Source organism: Artibeus jamaicensis, unplaced genomic scaffold (genome assembly GCF_021234435.1).
Source record: "Artibeus jamaicensis isolate MK-2021 breed Jamaican fruit bat unplaced genomic scaffold, CSHL_Jam_final contig_585, whole genome shotgun sequence".
NCBI lineage: Eukaryota > Metazoa > Chordata > Mammalia > Chiroptera > Phyllostomidae > Artibeus > Artibeus jamaicensis.
This window is the reverse complement of record NW_026521894.1, coordinates 19,705,891-19,725,227: the sequence shown is the minus strand read 5'-3', so window position 1 is coordinate 19,725,227 and position 19,337 is coordinate 19,705,891. Positions and strand designations below refer to the sequence as shown.

Below are 19,337 nucleotides of genomic sequence, written 5' to 3'. Positions count from 1 at the left end.
CACTAAGTCATCACCTATAGTTTAGAAAGCACCAATTACGTTTACTCCCACCCATATGGGGATGCTAAATGGTAAGTAAGGTTAGATGCGAGATATTCTAAGTGAAATAATTTGGACAAAGTTTCTAGACTGTTCTCTGTGCTTGGAATTGTCTTCCCTATCTTGTGAAGTCCCTATCTTGGCGTTTTTGAAGGGCTTTAAAAATGCCTTAAATGAAAATTAACTTGGCCATATAATTGCTAAGTCAGGATTTTTTCCCTTCCTTCACCCTGTTCATAAATTTTCTAGAGACAAGATCTACTGATATTTTTATACTTCCTTGTTTTGTAACATAATTATTTGTTTTTGTGCTTTACTGTTCTTTGTGTAGATAGATAGATGTTCAGTTTTAGAGATCGTACATTATTGACCCCAGGAGAAGACATAGTACATGTTTAAAACTATGTATTATTCCACTCACAAGCATGAACTTAAATACTATCTACTAATTAATAACTGAAAAACTTGCTATTTTTGCAAAAATAATATAGTTCGCACTGGCCAAATCTCTAGCCTTCAATAAAAATTCTAGTTATGATAGGTTTACTACCAAAAATAAAAATAAACCTTTATGTTAATTGTCTTAATGCCCATTTTCCTGAGGACTGAAGCTGAGGTTTATTGTCCATGTTGGCTATCCTCTTCTGTGAAAAACTCATTCAGATATTTTGGCTTTAAAAATATGGGTGTGATGGTCTTTTGGATGTGTCACCTAATCTACAGTCCTCAGTTACTCAGTCAAACACTAATGCAGGTATTGCTGTGAAGGTATCTTATAGATGTTATTCAAATCCATAATCAGTTTGCTTTAAGGGAGATTATCCTAAATAATCGTGTGTGTACCTGATTAAATCAGTTCAAAGGCTTTAAAAACTGGACTGAGGCTTCCTTGAGAGAATAAAAAATTCTGTTGGTGGATAGAAATTTCAGTTTACTCCTCCTTTCCTGATAAGCTGCCCTAAAAAATTTCAGATTTGCCTAGACAACCCCCATTTTTACATAAGCCAATCAATCCCTTGCAATAAATCTTTTTAAAAAATATTTTATTTACTTATTTTTAGAGAGAGGGGAAGGAAAGGAGAAAGCATGGGAGAGAAACATCATTGTGTGGTTGCCTCTCATGTGTCCCCTACTGGGGACCTGGCCCACAACCCAGGCATGTGCCCTGACCAGGAACCACCCCAGTGACCCTTTGCTTCACAGGCCTGTACTCAATCCACTGAGCTACACCAGCCAGGGCCCTTGCAATAAATCTTAATATATCTTATTGGTTCTGTTTTTCTAGTTGCACTCTGACTGATATAATTGGGTTGTCTTCTTCTTATTAATTGTAGGAATTTTTCATGTATTTGGGATATGAGCTCTTTGTTATATATTATATAATTTATTATATATATTATATTATATATTATAATAGTACTATATATTATAAACATATTCTCTTACTCCATGGTTCGGAGTACTATATATTATAAATATATTCTCTTACTCCATGGTTTGCCTTTTCAATATCTTAATGGTATTTTTAGATAAAGATGTTTCTAATTTTCATGTATAATTTGTCAATCTTCTCCTTAATGGTTAGTGTTATTATGTCTGGGTGGGAAATCCCTGTCCATTCTAAAGTCTGTGTTATCTTCTAGAAGCATTTCTTTTTCACTTTTCATATTTATATCTACAGTTTACCTGGAAGTGAGTTTTATGTATAGTGTAAGTTAAGGGTCATTTTACTAATACTACATGATCATCTAAATGACTTAGCACTTCTTAGGGAAAAGATAGGTCTTTTCTCCCTGCTATGCAGTACCACTTTTGCCAAAAATCAAGCATGTGGGTCTAAAATATGTGGGTGTGTTTCTAGACTGTATTCTGTCCCATGGTCTAAACATGGTTGTACAGATACCATATTGTAGTCAGAGAGGATGATGTAAACGGAATCACTGATTTTAGATGTAGAGAAGTTATGGGTGTTGACAAGATTCAGGAGATGACATAGGAAATGGGTACTTGGGCAGAATGTTACAGAAAATCATTAGAGATGAGCAAGAATTGAGAGATCAGTGTTGGATGGCTCAGCCCCATAAATGCTGAATTAGCAGTATTTTGGTAAAGACTGCACAGAAAGGTAGAATGTGAACCAGATGCCAAAGTCATCTTTGAGGGAAGAAATGACTTGAGAGGTCAGGAGGTGGTATAGTTGAATGGCTTGGGCCTCAGGGGAATCGAGTTTTTACTGGAGAGTTTTGTTTGAGCATTCTAGAAATGCTAATGGAGAGGAAGAGGCTCCATAGTTTCCAACCCTGGATACACTGAGTGTGAATAAAAATGACCTGGAAAGTAGGAAAGTAGGAGAGTAGGGAAAAAATGAACAGATGCTCATTGAACTATAATCCAGTATTAGTAAAAGGTTCATTTGCAATGCTCAGTATTTAAATTGTTTTCAAAAATAAGTTTGACTGAACAAAGTATTTAGTATTGGTAATATTAGATTTTCTATGTATAATCACTGTATTAGGAAGTACAGACATATACAACAGTTTGAATAATTCTATCTCTTTAAAAAGATGGCTGAAAAATGTTAAAATTCATTAAAATTTTCCATTGTCTCTTATACAAACATCCCTAAGAACTACCTCATCTGATTAAATATTGGTTTCTCCAGATGAACATATATATTCTTTTATCAGAGAATGAGAATATAACTTTAATATGCTACTCATTTATGTTTAAGCTATTGACAAACTATGTTTCTTAATATTTTTCCTGATCAGCTTAGACTGATATAAATTTTACTTAATATATATAACATTTTTGATATTTATTATATAGTTTTAGTGGAAAAAACATAAAACTTGGAGTCATAGATATTTGGATTAAAATACCAATTTTGCTATTTACTAGTTCTTGTCCTTGAGCAATTCTATTTCCTTCTTTGCCAGTGGTGTTATAGAAATAGTTATTTCTCAGGGTTGTCATGAATTATAAATGCGACAATAAGTATAAAACACTTGGCACTGTAACTGGCACAGAGAAGGAACTCAAAAAAGGTAAGCATCATAATTTATCTATCACTATCACTTTAGAATGTCAAATCTGTATCATGCTTTCATCTTTTGGAGGCAGTGTGAAAACTGAAGTTATATTGTGAAATGGCTGGATAAAAAGAGATGGCATCACAGTGAGTTAGAACAAATGTGTGACAGTGGAAGAGTTCTTTTATGATTCCACTCTGGTGAGAGATATAATTTTTTTTATTCCAGGTTTTTATAGATAAATACAAAAGATTTTTGGATTAAAGCTTTCCATCTGCCAATATGGCTTGTGTCCATTCACTATAAGAAAAGTTTGGGTGCATATTAAGTTCCAGGCACAGTTAGGACCTTTGGATGCAGTGATGAATTACAAAAAAGGCCCTGGTTCTTAAAATCTCATGGTCTAACTGAAGACTTTATATATTCAATGTTAAATTAACTCTCAATTTCTATCTCTTCAATATGCATTCATATCTTTGGGAAAAGGAAAGCATTGCTTTTCTGATTCTCCCCACCTCTCCTCCAAGTCCTATCTATTGTTCAATAGGCGACTGGTTCCCACTGGTAGAAAAATTTATGGGCTCCTAGTCCATTCCCTCAGAGGAAAGTAGCTTCACGAGGCATCACCAGCTACAAAGGGCAATGACATTCTGTAGAAAAATAATTTTCAAAAATGTTTAAAGGAACGCTATCATTTTTTCTCTATATGAAAACCAACATCTATAACAGTAGAGCTGCCACTCAGAAAGGGAATGGAAGGGTTTGGCACACCTATCATTAACTTATAACAACTCAATTTAGCAAACATTTTTAAAAGTAAAGGAAAGTATTATAACATTTATTCATTTATTTAGAATAATTTAAACATTTTTACTGTGATTATCTGATAGACATTTTGACTGTAATATTGGGGATGACAGAATAAATGACATGGGATAAGAATTAGACCCTATTCTTTGTCCTTCCACTTTTAAACTAACAAGAAAAGTCATAGAAAAAATGGAGGCTAGCAAAAGTTTCTGATTTTAGTTGAGCAAATACTGCTTCTAGATAGATAAGGATACAAGGAAAATGTTTCTATAAAGTTTTTAACATTAATATCTATAAGGTATATACTGCTATGCCCTAACAAGAAAATTTTTATGTGAATTTTAAATGTTGTACATTTTGTTTATAAAAATATGTAAATTTATTCTTACCAGCAGGCTTTTCATTTTGACTCAGAATATTATGCTGTCTTTTCCATGAGGGAAGAGATTCTTCTTTAATAGGTCCAAAAGCCACAGAGTGATGACTTTCTTCATAAACAGGACACCTTTGGGTGCAATATAATGTTCCATCTTGGTGGGCAAAAATTTCGGTGCTATTTGAATCATTTATTTTTGCTACAGTGTGGCACTCAGAAGAACAATATGGTAGAGATGGCACCACAGTGACTGAGTCAGAATAAACATGTGAGAGTGGAAGACTGCTTTCTTTATTCCACTGATTCAACTTGTATTCTGTTGGAAGCATATGTTTTGAATTAAAATAGCTATTTGTAATAACATTTTGAGAATTTTCAGGCATTTCTGAATGACACTGAGATACTTGTATATTTTTATCACTCCTAATATTTGATGGAGATTTAGGAGGATGAGGTGCAATTAATTTACCCTGAGCTTGTAAAAATGTGTTGGCTTTGCTTGCGGACTGTGTTCGAATAACTGTGCCTTTTCTGTTTGGATATACAAACCCCGACTGAACTTTAGCAGATTTTGTTCTAATTACCTTTGCTTTCTCTCTTTGTAGATTAGCTTTCTGAGTTTTAGAATTACTGCTACGTATAGTAGGAGATTTACTTTCTTCTTTTTCTGAGGCTGACCAGGCTTGTTTAGCAATGTTAAAATCTGAAGATACATAACAGTTCCAAGAAGCATGGCTAGTTCCAGATCCTCCCAAAACAGCAACGTTTTCAGAGACAGAATCATCCATGGGCTTTTTTGTATCAGCAGAATTTACAGTGCAAGAAGGAACACTAAGTATATTGCTGGCAGTACCCTGATCAGTTTGAATGTGGAGTGGTTGAGACCACTGTTGAGATATTTCTACTTTATTTTTCAGTAAATGATTATCTTTAGCATTTTTTCCTGTATCTCCAGCTTCATCAAACCACCTCAGTTTTTTAATAGTCTTTGGAACTTCTGCACTTTTTCCTTTTTCTTTTGTTAATTCAATACTATCTCTGATAGCTTCTGCTTTTTCATTTCCTAACTTAAAGCTTTGATTTATAACTAGTGCCTCGAAATAATCATGTTCATACTTAGATTCTTTTTTTAAAATACTTTTAAGAAACCTTACACTGCTTCTCTCATGAATATTGTGTCTCATTTTTTTGTGCTGACCAACTAAGTCATAATTAGAAATTATGTTAGACAATGATGCAGATGTTTTAGTTATTTTCTGTTTTTTATTTTTTGAATCAGAGTTGTGAGGTATATGGGCAGCTGGAAAATTGTCTGAAAATAAAGGCAATTCTTCTGTACTACAATTAAAATATTTTATCTTTTCATTTTTAACATCTTTCAATTCTCCTAATTTATCAGAACACTGCACTGGGTTGATTTCTTTTATGTGCATACTATTCTTTGGTAAAGGTTTAGCTGATTGTGTATTAGGTGACAAAAATAAAGGTGTTGCCACAGGTACAAATGAAATAGGAGTTGAAGTAGTTCTATTTTCTTGAGTTAATTTTGAATATTTCTTGTTGTCTGAAATTGTAGCCATCTCTTGAGTGAGAGAATCTGGAGTGTTCCAGGATTTGTTGAATTTAAATGTTGGTCTTTCAGAACCAAAAGGGCTCTCCCTTTTGGATGCCCCAGAACAGGAGTCAGTTGTCCTCACAGTGCTATTTTCAGAGGTCTTTTTGCTTTTTTTATCGGGTATAAATATGGGTGGACTACATACAAAGCCTACTAGATTATTGGCAGTATTTGTAGCTCTTTCCGCAGTTCTACATACAGCAGATGGATTTTGTTCTTTACTATAAAAACATTCACGTGAAGGCAGAACATTAGTTTTACTTAAAATATCTGAGAAAGATTTGGCATTTTGAGTATTTGGATCATCTAAATTTATTAGCCAATTATTTATATGTTGAGTTTTAGAGAATGACAGTTTATCTTCATCAAAGCAGCTTAGATTAGTTGATTGTAGATTTGCTGATTTGAGGAAAACAGAACTCTGCTGGATTGATGTGGAAGGCTCCTTATTAATAAGTGTTAAATAGATTTCTTCATGTTCTCCAGCCTCAAGACTGTCTACACTTGAAAGGATTTCAGAATTTGTTATCTGATAAACTTCATCACGAAATTTCTGAAAGAAAAAAGAACAAAGTTTTATAGCTTAGAAATTGTTTTAAATGCCAAAATTTTCCATTCAACACATTGTTATTACTGAGCCCATTTCTTCTTGGATGTAAAATACAGTAATATGATTATTTACAGTGTAACAAAGAGTCTATATTCCTAGAGTAGTCCCCAGAGTGAAAAAAGGGAGCTAACAAAGACTTTAGTAATAAAGTTGTTGCGTAAGGTAACTATCCGATTGTTCTAGACAGTTATAGCTTAGAAAATAATTTTGCTATTGCTATAACACCCAGAGTATGAAGATTTCATAACAGCATGTGAAATCCTGAAAATGTTATTTACAAATGGTATTTTTTCCTGAAACATTCACTGGACTCGAATGAAACTTCTAAAAGTGCTATGATTCTAATGTGCGTTTCCTATTGGAAGGGCTACATTTTTAAAAAATAAAAGTTAATGTCATGGTCTACACAGCAGAGTTCTCAACTCTGGGTGCAGGTTTGAATTACATAAGAAGCTTTGTAAAAACACCTATGTGTGCGTCCTGCTGATTTAATATTTGGATGGGATCCATGGGTTGGTATTATTATTTTAAAATCCCCTAAATTATTCTAATATGGACTTAGGGTTGAAAACTTGATTTTTAGGGGCCTCTTTTTTAGAGATTTATCAGAGTAATAATTTCAATAAATTCCATAGATGTTCTCATAACTATGTCACTGAATGTTTATGGACTTTATCAGTCTTTAATAAAATTTCATTATTACTTCAAAGTATGGTAAATGTTTAAAAATGTTTCTAATTTCTTAAACATATCTAGAATACATTAATTTTGTATTATGTAGAAATAAATTCAAGAATAATTTAAATTGTAAATGTAGTAAAAAAGTTAGGTGGACTCAAAGAAAGAAAATTAGTGTTCCATGATTTTTCACAAATTTTTTAAAAGTTAAATATTCTGATACTAAACCAAAATATACTATTTTTACAGTCCAGAAAATAAACTAAAAAATCAAGAAAATCAGTTATAGAAGTATTTTAGTTTGCATAGTTTGTGTTTATTGATTGATACATTATTGCGAAACAAGTTTGAAAATGAATTCGTAAGAGTTTGTTTGTTATTACTTGTATTTGGAACCTGCCCATCACATCCTTCAGTACTGTGATATATTTTTAAAGTGTTGGTCATTTAACCTAATCACGAAGACAAAACAGAGTGTAGCTCCTTCAATGCCTGTTTTTGAAGCTGAGTTATTTTAATTAGTAATGATAAAGAAACTAGAACCTCTTCCTTTGAGACTGCATATAATGAGATACAGAAGTCTGGGTTAGAAGGTCCTTCTAAATGAATGATGTCCATGGCTCTAAAATTTCCATTTGAATAGGTCTGTAATGGCCTCATCTCCCAAAGCACTTCAAAACAAGTTCAGTAACTTCTGATTTCACTACACTAGATTTTTTCCCCAGAATTTTTCTCACCACTAAACAATGAAACATGATAAGCTTCAAGTTTTGCTTGTAAGTTACTGATATAAATTGTATTAGACTTAAAATGCTTTGTGTTTTAATCAATTTTATTGAGGATGCTTATGTACAATAAAATGTACTTATTTTAAATGTATATAGTTGAATGGATTTTGATCAATTTTTCAATGTAACCACTATACCAAACAATATATAGAACTTTTCCATCTGCCAAAAGTTCCTTCATGCTTTTTGTAGTCAATCCCTGCTCACCAGAATAACCACTAATCTATTCTTTGTCACTATAGATACTTCTGCCTGACCATCGTGCTGTAGCATTTCTTGTAGTTCAGATGCTGTTGTTGTGCACTGGTATTCAGTTGTTGTTTATTTGAAAATGCCTATTTTGCCGTCATTTTAGAGTGATATTCTAGTTGGATACAGAATTCTGGGTTGGTCATTTTTTTCTTCTCTCAGAACTATGAAAATGTTTCACTGTCTTTTGGTTTGAAGGTAGTGGTCCACCTTATCTTTGTTCATGCCTACATAATGTATCTTTTCCTCTTCTCATTTAATTTAATTTTCATGTGCCTTTGATGTGTGTTTGCCTCTGTGTGTGTTCATAAATGTACATGCTTATTCTTCTTGGAGTTTACTGAGCTTCTTGGATATGTTGATTTATAGTTTTATCAAATATGAAACATTTTTAGTCACTGTTTCTTTAAATATTCCCTCCCCCCCCTTTTGGGATTTTAATTAAATGTATGCTGTATTTCTTGATATAGTCTCACAGGTCAATAATGTTCTGCTTATTTTTTCTAGTCTTTTTCTCTCAGTGATTCAATTGGATGATTTTTATTGCCATGTCTAGGTGTCCACTGATCTTTTTTTCTGTAATGCCTACACTGTTAAGCCTATCCAGTGAAATTTTCATTTTAAATATTATGCTTTTCAGATCTAGAAGGTCTATTTGGTTCCTTTAAAATATCCTTTTTCATTATGTTCCTTTTTACTTTAATTCCTTGAAAATGTTTATAAACATGGTTTTAAATTCCCGTCTGTTAATTCCATCATCTCTATGATTTCTTTTTTTTTAAATTTTATTTAGTTATTTTTCAAGTACAGTTTTTTGTCTATTTTTCCCATCCCAGCCTCCCCCATCCCTTGCTCCCCACCTCCCTCCCATTTCCACCCCCCTTAGTTCTCGTCCCTGTGTCCTTCCTATTTGTTCCTCCAAATCCCTCCCCCTTTTTCCCCTTAACTTCCCTTCCTTCTCCCCTCTGGTCACTATCCCCTTGTTCTCTATTTCAGTGTCTTTGTTTTTTTTTTTCTGCTTGATTGTTTGTTTTGTTGTTTAGCTTCCTGTTAAAGGTGAGATCATATGGTATTTGTCTTTCAGCACCTGGCCTATTTCACTCAGCATAATGCTTTCCAGTTCCATCCATGTTGTTGCAAAAGGTAGTAGCTCCTTCTTTCTCTCTGCAGCATAGAATTCCATTGTGTATATGTACCACAATTTTTTGATCCATTCATTTACTGATGGGCACCTAGGTTGCTTCCAACTCTTGGCTATTGTAAATTGTGCTGCTATGAACATTGTGGTGCATAGGTTCTTTGATATTGATGTTTTAGGATTCTTAGGATATAATCCCAGCAGTGGAATTGCTGGGTCAAAAGGCAGGTCGATTTTTATTTTTCTGAGAAAATTCCATACTGTTTTCCATAATGGTTTCTATGCCTGATTATATTGACTAATTTTTTCTTATTTATGGACTATATTCTCCTGCTTTCTCACATGTCTAGTAAGTTGTGATTGAATGTTGGACATTGAGAGAATTATGTCATGTGTCGAGATTTTAGTCTTCTTTAAGAGAGTGTTAAGTTTCTTTTTTATTTCTTTTTCTTTTGACAGGAAGTTGGGTAACCCATGGATTTCTTTGAGGGTTATCCATAGAATATGTCCAGGTAAGAAGCTTCTATGATCATAGAGTTTATCTCATTTGTTTCCCTGTTTTTCCAAGACCATGTCCTGTACTACCTATCATCTAATGTCTAAAACATTTGTTTCATACATTTCATTCAGAATTGTAGTTATTTATGGCAGGAAGGTAGTTTATCATAGCCAGAAGAAGTTGCCTGCTTTGCTATTTTATCTTTGCCACAATTGCTTAGCAATTGAATGAATCAGGCCAATGTTATGAATTTAATCTTGATATTGGTCTACTAAAAATCTGATAAATGTGTATAATTACTCATGAAAAATAAAGTGCATGAACATTTCAGGAAAATCAGCTGAAACCCCACTCACTGGTGGAATAATAACATAGTAAGTGCCCTAAGTGATAGAATAGAAACACCATTTCTAGCCGATTGTACCCTATTTTCATTAAGAAACTAATGGCCACATGTGTTATAATTTTCAGATTTCATTTTAGAATCCAGTCTCTAACAGCAACATGTATTATTTTGTACTCTCAAATAGCTTTCATGTATGTCAGACAGTAACATTCATAAGAAATATTTTTCTAAACATGAGATAAAAAAGAATAGTGGATGTAGAGAGAAAAATGAATAAAAGGTAAGTAAAAATCTAAGAAATTATTTTTCTGGTATCTGTGATGAATATGTACTGATTCATTCGCATTCTCTCTCATGGCCTAAACTTGGCAAATGGCATACATTTCCTCAGTGGAAAACACTGCAAAATGGACAGAATTATTATTAGATCTTAAAACATTAATACCATATTTATAATGTCATACTTGCAAACTGCTTAGATGCTGATCTTCTAGGAGTTTCTGAGTTTCCACTAGTTTAAGCTGGAATGCATCTTTGTTAGCAGCCAAATCTGTCCTGCTGTTTTCGTTCATTTCTTTATCACAATTGGTTTTGGATAAGAGATGTTTCTGATGCTTCTGATCATTTTTTGATAGTGATGAAGGTAAAGTATTATCTATAGCTCTGTGAACCATACATAAAAAAATGCTTAGTACATTTAAATAAAGTTAACTTCTTTTTATATACACATAAATGACACATTCATGTAGTGTGTGTGTCCAGATAACCACATATACGGATATTGGAGAAACATATAGACATATTAGAATGGGAATTTAAGGCAGTCAGTAGTAAAATAAAAATGGTTGTGGGATTATAGTTCTAATAAAGGACTCCACCTTCATGTAAGAATGCCCAGTTATTCATGGCTTTATTAAATCCAATTCCTGTATTGTTTAGAAAGGATAAAGGAGGAATTCCTTTGGATGTGTAGAGTTAGTCCTCAGTTCTTTAAGAGCTTTCCTATCTGGATAATAATAATTTGCATTGCCCTTAGCTTTGAGTTAAAGTCATGACTAGTAAGTATTCCTATAACTCTAATAAAGTTGGTCAAAGATTCAGGTTAGGCAGGAATTTCCATTTTAGCTTATTAGTTTTGGGTGCTTGGATCTTACTCCATGGAGGAGTCTTGCATGCATTTGTTTTCAGTACCACATATATAAGCATGTTTTTTTAATGTCACAGAGGGTACCTTTAATGTAGAGTCTACTTTTAGTGTGCCAGAATGACACCCCCAAATCATCAGGGGATGATGTCATCTTCTATTAGAAATCTGCATCTTGTAGAAACTTATAGCATGTTATATTTCAGCATATGTACAAAAGGAAAAACAAAGAACAAAGGGAAGATTTTGGGTGGAGGTGGGATGGGGATGAGGTATATAAAAAAGGTGACTGCTGCTGCACTGGGGCCATTAGTGTGAATCTCAAGGGCATTTCTTTCTAATTCATTTGAATTCAATTACTAAAGTCAGTGAAGGCAGAAATGTTTTGGAAGGTGAGGTATGCAACATATACCTATCTCCAACACCCATATATATCTTTATTTGGACAAACTGAAATAGTCTGGGTCAATGAGTACTAGATTCCTGACTATCTTTTTGTGACCACGGGGAAATCAGAGCAAGAAGTTATTTAACACAAATTTCTGAACATTGAAAGTATGTTTCTGTCTCTTCATTTTAGGCCTTTCTACTCTTACATATTCCTTCCTTCAGTTACCCTTCCCAAACAAAATATTGCTAAATCTACAAAATATCTAATAAACTCAATTTATTTACTTTTAAAGTTGCCATCTCTCATTTTTCTTCATTTCTTTCTTTGCCCTTCCCAAACAAAATATTGCTAAAGCTATGAAATATCTAATAAACTCAATTTATTTACCTTTACAGTTGTCGTCTCTCAACTTTTTCTTCTCTATTTCTTTCTTCGCTACTCCACTTGCTTCTCTTCTCTTCTCTACTTTCTTCCCCCAGGGAGGAGGATTAAAGGAATGGATGGGAATAAAAGGAGATGGGGAGGTAGAAAGAGAGGGAGAGTGAAGCATAGGGGGAAAGGAAGAAGAAATAATAAAGGAAGAAGATACAGGAGAAATTGGAGACGGAAAATCTAAATAAGTGGGAAGTAAACATGGAGAGGGAGTTGAATGCAAAGGTGAGGAAAAAGGAGGGTTAGATGAGGGAGGTAAGGATGGACAGGAGGAGGAAGAAGGTGAAGGAGAAGCAAGAATGGATGAAGAAGAACGCTGTACAGAGGGTGAAGAAGAGGATGTAGAAGAAGGTGAAGACAAAGAAGAGGATGGAGAATGACAAGGAGGTGGAAGAGAGGGAATCGAGGCAGGTGGGTGGTCTGCAAATGCCTGGGGAAGATCTGATAATGTGGTCTCTGGAAGAGATTGCTGGACTGACTGAAAGGGTTCTAAGCTAGCAGGATGTTCAGACAATGAAGTACTATAAGAACGAGTGGGGACCATTTGATGAGAGGGATGACTGAATAAACCAGAAGGCTTCAAAACTGGGGGAGCTTCCAAAGGGGTTGGGGAAACAACCAGGTGAGCTGGAAGGGAACGGCGAACAAGGGCAGGCATTAGAGTGGCTGGTGTACAATGTTGTGCTGGAAGAAAATGTCTGTGCCTGAAAGTTTTGTGAAATAATTTGCTCTGGGAGGCAGAATTGGGAATGGTTGGGGAATTTCGGGGTGGCTGTGGTAAATGGTCAGGTGGGCCAGAAGGAATTGGGGCTGGTAGAAAAGGGAAACTGCTAGAAAAGCTGGGAGTAACTGGGGCTGGAGGGCGAGGAAGATATTTAATTGGGTTGGACAACAATGGGGCTGGTAAAAAGGTCTTCCGAAGAGCAGAGGGGACAGATGGGCGGATAGGCAAGATATAGGGCTGGCGGGTGGAAGAAACAGTTGGATAGCTGGGAAGAATTTGGGAGTGGTGGGACAGCAATGGGGCCCGTGAAGGAGACCGCTGATCAGGTAAGTAGGGATAAGGTGTGGAGACAGCTGGACAGGCAGGAATGGATCTGCACAGGTGGAAAAGCATTTGGACAGGCAGGTAGAGAGAGAGCCTTATTAAGATGTTTTTTTTTTTATACATTGGGCTGCCTCTATGCTTTTGATTAATATTATTTTTTGTCCTTAGGGTCCATGCGTGATCTTTGTTCAATCAGTGTGCTCTCATATGGGCCAAGAAATGTACATAGTTTATTCAGGTTCCCCTTTTCTCATCCTTGCTCTTACAATATTTTCACCTTTTGGAAGTCTGATGGTCACATGGATAATGAATATAGGCTAGATAATCTGGTTTGCATTAAACCAGATTATCTAGTACAAAGGGCAAACAGAAGTGCAATAGACCACTTCTCTGGTCTGGCCAGATTTCTCAGTGTAGCCTGTGTTTTAGAATTTATGGTCTCACCACAAATACATGGATATTGGAGATAGATATTGAACAACATCATTTAAAGTAAAAAAATTTAACATGAGAGTAAATATAGCTTCTTTTACCTTACATCTATCTACCAGAAAGGTTAAGTATACTACCTTTGTGATAAAGATTTGGGTGTGGTGGAAAGCTGATTACTTATGTGTTTAATGTAAGTCCCTTATTATCCATGTATCTCATTATTTCCTGAGGCAAATTTGATTTTCATATGAACACATTATCTACTTTTTCTTGAGGCTTATGCTTAGAATACCTTTCATTTTTTATATAATTTTTCCTTTAGATTACCACATTACTAACATCTTATATTATTTTTATCTAATATTAATATTTTCCATATTAGAACAATTAATTATTTATAAATACTGATCTATCCCCATTTCTTTGGAGTTCCCTTTTTCTTGACTTCACAGTTATTGCTATATAATAATATTCTGGTCAAAAACAGACCCCAAAATATGTAAGATTATTATGGAAATAAAAAATCTGTATCATCTAGTGATGTTGTAGCCATTGTATCATGTTAGTCCAACACATTCCTCACCTGTCTGCTGTGATGCTGGTGTAAACAAACTACTGTACAGCTAGTCATATAAAAGTACAGGACATACAATTATGTATAATACATCATCCTTGATAATGTTAATAAATGACTGTTACTTGTTTATGCATTACTATACTATGCTCTTAATTGTTCTTTTATTTATATATTTTAAATATATTTTATTGGTTATGCTATTACAGTTATCCAATTGTTTCCTCTTTCCTCCCTCCACTCAGTATTCCCCACTCCCTCCAGCAATTGCCCCCTTAGTTCACGTCCATGGGTCATGTATATAAGTTCTTCAGCTATACAGAACATAGCTGAAGAATACATAAGAATACATGTATCCATTTCTTATGTATTCATAACTTCTTCCTGCCTATTCTATACCTACCTACCAATTTGTAGTTCATAATCCCTGCATGTTTTCCCCTATTGTCTTCTCCCCCCACCAGCTGATAAACCTCCAAATGATATCCATATGTATGATTCTGTTTCTGTTCTGCTTTCTTACTTTGTTTTTTAGATTCAGTTGCTGATACTTGTGAGTTTGTTGTCATTTTACCATTTATAGTTTTGATCTTCTTCCTTTTCTTAAATAAATCCCTTTAAATTTCATATAACAAGGGCTCATTGATGACAAAACCCCTTTAGCTTTACCTTGTCTGGGAAGCACTTTATCTGCCCTTCTATTCTAAATGATAGCTTGGCTGGATAGAATAATCCAGGTTGTAGGTCCTTGCTTTTCATCTTTGAATACTTCTTGTTAGTCCCTTCTTGCCTGCAAAGTTTCTTTTGAGACATCAGCTGACAGACTATGGAAACTCCTTTGTAGGTAACTCTGCTTTTCTCTTGCTGCTTTTAAGATTCTTTACCTTTAATCTTTGGTATTTTAATTATGATGTTGTCTTGGAGTGGTCCTCTTTGGGTCCAACTTGTTTGGGACTCTCTGTGCTTCCTGCACTTGTGTATATATTTATTTGTCCAAATTAGGGAAGTTTTCTTACATTTTTTTTCCAAATAAATTTTCAATTTCTTGCTCTTTCTCTTCTCCTTCCAGTACCCTATGATTTGAATGTTGCAACATTTAATGTTGTCCCAGAGGCTTCTTACCCTATCCTTGTTTTTCTGGACTTTTTTCTTCTTGCTGTTCTGATTGAATTGTTTTTCTTCCTTGTGTTCCAAATTGCTGATTTGATTCTTGGATTCATCCACTCTACTGTTGATTCCCTGCAAATTTTTATTTCACTTAGTGTAACCTGTATTTCTGCCTGGGTATTTTTTATGCTGTTGAAGTATCCAATGAATTTCTTGAATATCCTAATAACCAGTGTTTTGAACTCAGCATCTCATAGATTGTTTACCTCCATTTTGTTTAGTTCTTTTTCTGGAGTTCTGTTTTATTCTTTCATTTGGGCCATATTTCTTTGTCTCCTCATTTTGGCAGTCTTCCTGTGTTTGTTTCTATGTATTAGGTAGAGCTGCTTTGACTCTCTCTTAGTAGTGAGGCCTAATTAGGAAAGTGTGCCCGTAAGTTGGATGGGGTAGAGACTTAGGTAATTGTTTGGGTGGGGCAACCTGTGTGAACCAGGTTGATGGAGTCTCAGACATGTGGCTCTGTGTGAGAGAAGGCTCAGAAAAGGACAATGGCCCCTGCCTGTCCTCTGGAGTTTTGTCCGTGAGGAAGCTGTGCCCTTGCACTTGCCCTGATGCCAGAGACTTCAGTTTCTCCCTGTATGCCAATGATGCCCTTCAGGCTGCTGCCCAAGTGCTGAATCCCAGAGGGAGTGAGTCTGCATAAGTCCTAAGTCTATTGTGGACCCTTTAAGAGGAGACACCTGAGAATCCTGAGTTGCTTCTGCCACCCCAACACCCACTGGTTTTTGCAGCCAGAACTTATGGGGACTTATCTTCCTGGCACTGGAACGCTGGGCTGGGTGGTCTGGTGCAGTGCTAAGATCCTTCACTCCTGATATATCTGTCCCAATTTTTATCTATCACATGACCACATGTGGGTATGGGACCACCTGTTCCATGTCTCTGTCCCTCCTACTGGTATGAATGAATGTGATTTCTTTAATTCCTTGGTTGTTGGGCTTCCATACAGGTCTATTTTCTGACAATTCTGGATGATAGTTGTTCTGTAGTTTAGTCATAATTTTTGCTGTGGTTGCACAAGGATGCAAGCTGTGTTTACTTATGCCTCCATCTTGACCAGAAGTCTGTGGGGGAGAGCTTAACTGTTTTTTTAGAGTATGCTCTTTTTACTTACAAAAAATTTACTGTAAAACATGTGCCACGTTATACTGCCAGCAGCCTCTTACATCTTGGTTTTTACTGTGTCTATTTTTTAAATTAATTTAATTATTGTTCAATACTGTGTCTATTGATTGTATCATTTTCACTTGTGCTTAATTTAATTTCATGTTGTTTTGTATAGTAACAACCAGTACAGGCTTGTAGCCTAGGATGTAGTAGACTATAGCCTAGGTCTGTAGTAGACTATAGCATCTAGGTTTGTGTATGAACACTATGATGTTTATACAATGACAAAATTGCCTAACTACACATTTCTTAGAATATATCCTGGTCATTAAATGGTACATGACTGTACTTTATTTCTCAGTGCATTTTAGGTTTGTACTCCACAGAAAATATATTTTTAATGTAACAATAGCTCATGAATATGTTCAGCTTAATTATATTTGTGATAAACAGTACATATAAATATTTCTATTAACCTTATACCTGATCATTGATATTTCAATATCTCATATTTGTATAGCATTTTATAGTTTGAGGTATTTTCACACACATTATTTAATATTGCTAATTATGTGAAGTTGAACTTTTTAATAAGTAAACCATAGTGTTTTCTCTATAAATTGTATACACCTGTGGTTTTCACATACATAACATTTATATGTGTGTGTGTATATATATATATATATGTACAGATAGAGGTATCATGAAGTCTTTGTCATAATAGTTTATTATAATATAGTATATTACAATAATAGTATGAAAACTATATATTCTAATTTAGAATGAGGACAATTTCTCATAAAGCTAAGATGATATATGTTATTCAATGGTCCTAGCACAAATTTGGTATAATGATAACTATATGTTTGCTTGCAAAAGGGAAATCAAAATTGTTCTGATATTCTCCCTCTTCTAGTAGGACTTTAAGAAACTGTACACTGTTAATTACTAAAGTCTATCTTTTAATTCATAGTACAAAAAACTTTATAATTAAAAATATCTGATAACATAAAGGATAACAACTGATACACAGAAAAAGAAACCTGAGAGTGAAAACTGTATACAATAATGCACATTACTTTTACACTGAAAGGTTTGGAATTTTCATCACTCTAAATTCCCCTTGGACTCTAAAACCCTCCTTAATTGTCTGCCATCTTCCCTTTTCAGATAAGCTTTTCCATAAGAGATCTAGAAGTATATTGTCTGCAATGCCTTAACTTTTATGTGTCCCAGAACACACTGCTATCTAGCTTCTACCTCTACCACTTCACTGTACTGATTTTGCTAATGATTAACTAATTAACCTAATAATTGCAAAAATAGACACTTTTGACTGCTATCTTTCTGAAGGTTTCCGTATCGTCATGCTTTCCTAATTATTTTTTACTTCTCCCACTGTTGCTTCTCAGGGTCTCTCTTTGCTTTCCTTTATATGTTAGAATTTTTGAGAGACATGTGGCCCTCTTCTTTGCTTATATATTCATATATACTTTCTATGTAATCTTATTTATATTGCCTGTGTGATCTTATATATACCTCTATGTGACCGAAGAGTTACAAAATCTGTTCTTCTCTTTATCCCAAAGCAATGTGGCTTTGGGATAAACCTGTTTCCCTGGATTATTAGTAGGATTTAAGCTATATTATAAGGTATGTTAAAAATGACCCTTCATTGGTAAACTGCATCTGGACTGAGAGGACTGTTAATAAACCATAGGTATCTGGTAGGAAGCTATAGCTTTGGGTTTCTCTGAGAGTGGTAGTTTTATAACTGGTTGGCTATGTCTCTTGCATGGACCTGGGAGCTATTTACATGGAGCCATTACAAGAAATATTGGTCTAGTTTGAAACACGGGATTTCTAACCCGAAGTGTCTATCTGCCAACCCATTGTGACATCTTTTCCTTACAGCTGAGCTGGCTTTTGTGCGAAGGGCATAGTAAAGACTAGCCCTTTGAGATTTCTAGCCAAGGTGGCAGCATAGGTAAATGTGATGTGGTGCTCACCTCCTCCCACAACTACAGAACAACCATCATTTAGAAATAACTGAAATATAGCTGAATGGAAGTCCTACAACTAGGGATTTAAAGAAGAAGCCACATCAGATTAGTAGGAGGAATGGAGACACAGACTAGGCTCATTCCATATCCATGTGTGGCAAATAAAATTTGGGAGGGATATCTTGGCTACAGAAATCCCTCCTGAGGAGTGAGGGGGTCCCAGCCCCAAAACAGGCTGCCTACTTCCAGGGCCAGGGAGAGAAGTCTTCATAACTTCTGGCTGTAAAAACCAATGGGTGTTGAGGCTGAGGAAAACAAACAACAGCCATAGTCCCAGCGGTTCCTCCTAAAGGGCCCACTCATGAACTTACTTGGACTCACTCCCTCTGAGCTCCAGCACTGGGGCAATAGCTTGAAAGTCACCAGAGACATATTGTCTGCCGTCAGGGTGATAGTTGGGCTGACAGAAGGCATTGTGTCTTTGCGGAGCCATCCCTTCTGCAGAGCTGGCAGACAGGTACCATATGAGATTCCACTGACCTGACTCACACTGTTTACCCTGCCCTGGTGATTCCCTGAGGCCTTTTCAACTAACTTTTGGTCCAATCCAAACTGTTTCTTTCTTTCTTTTCTTTTGTTTTAAAAAATATTTTGTTTATTTATTTTTTAGAGAGAGAGGAAAAGAGAGGGAAAGAGTGGGAGAGAAACACTGATGGGTGAACGAAATGTCAGTTGTTTGCCTCTTGCATGCCCCCAACTGGGGGACCTGGCCTGCAACCCAGGATGCACCCAGACTGGGAACTGAACTGGTGACCTTTCAGTTTTCAGGATGATGCCCAACCCACTGAGCCACAGCAGT

General features: G+C 35.3%; 1 protein-coding gene across 4 annotated transcripts in view; it reads right to left on the bottom strand.

Moving 5' to 3' along the window:
- CEP126 (centrosomal protein 126) overlaps positions 1–19,337 on the bottom strand; it is a 72,832-nt gene that overhangs the window by 16,733 nt on the left and 36,762 nt on the right. For 3 of the 4 annotated variants that reach the window (XM_037139793.2, XM_053670374.1, XM_053670375.1), the window contains exons 5-6: positions 10,645–10,843; positions 4,271–6,425 (exon numbers count right to left, since the gene is read on the bottom strand). In XM_037139793.2, the coding sequence (XP_036995688.2) occupies positions 4,271–6,425; positions 10,645–10,843 (2,354 nt within the window). Of the gene's footprint in view, positions 1–4,270; positions 6,426–10,644; positions 10,844–12,102; positions 13,145–19,337 lie in introns of those variants that run through there. The other variant, XM_053670376.1, reaches the window with a different exon arrangement.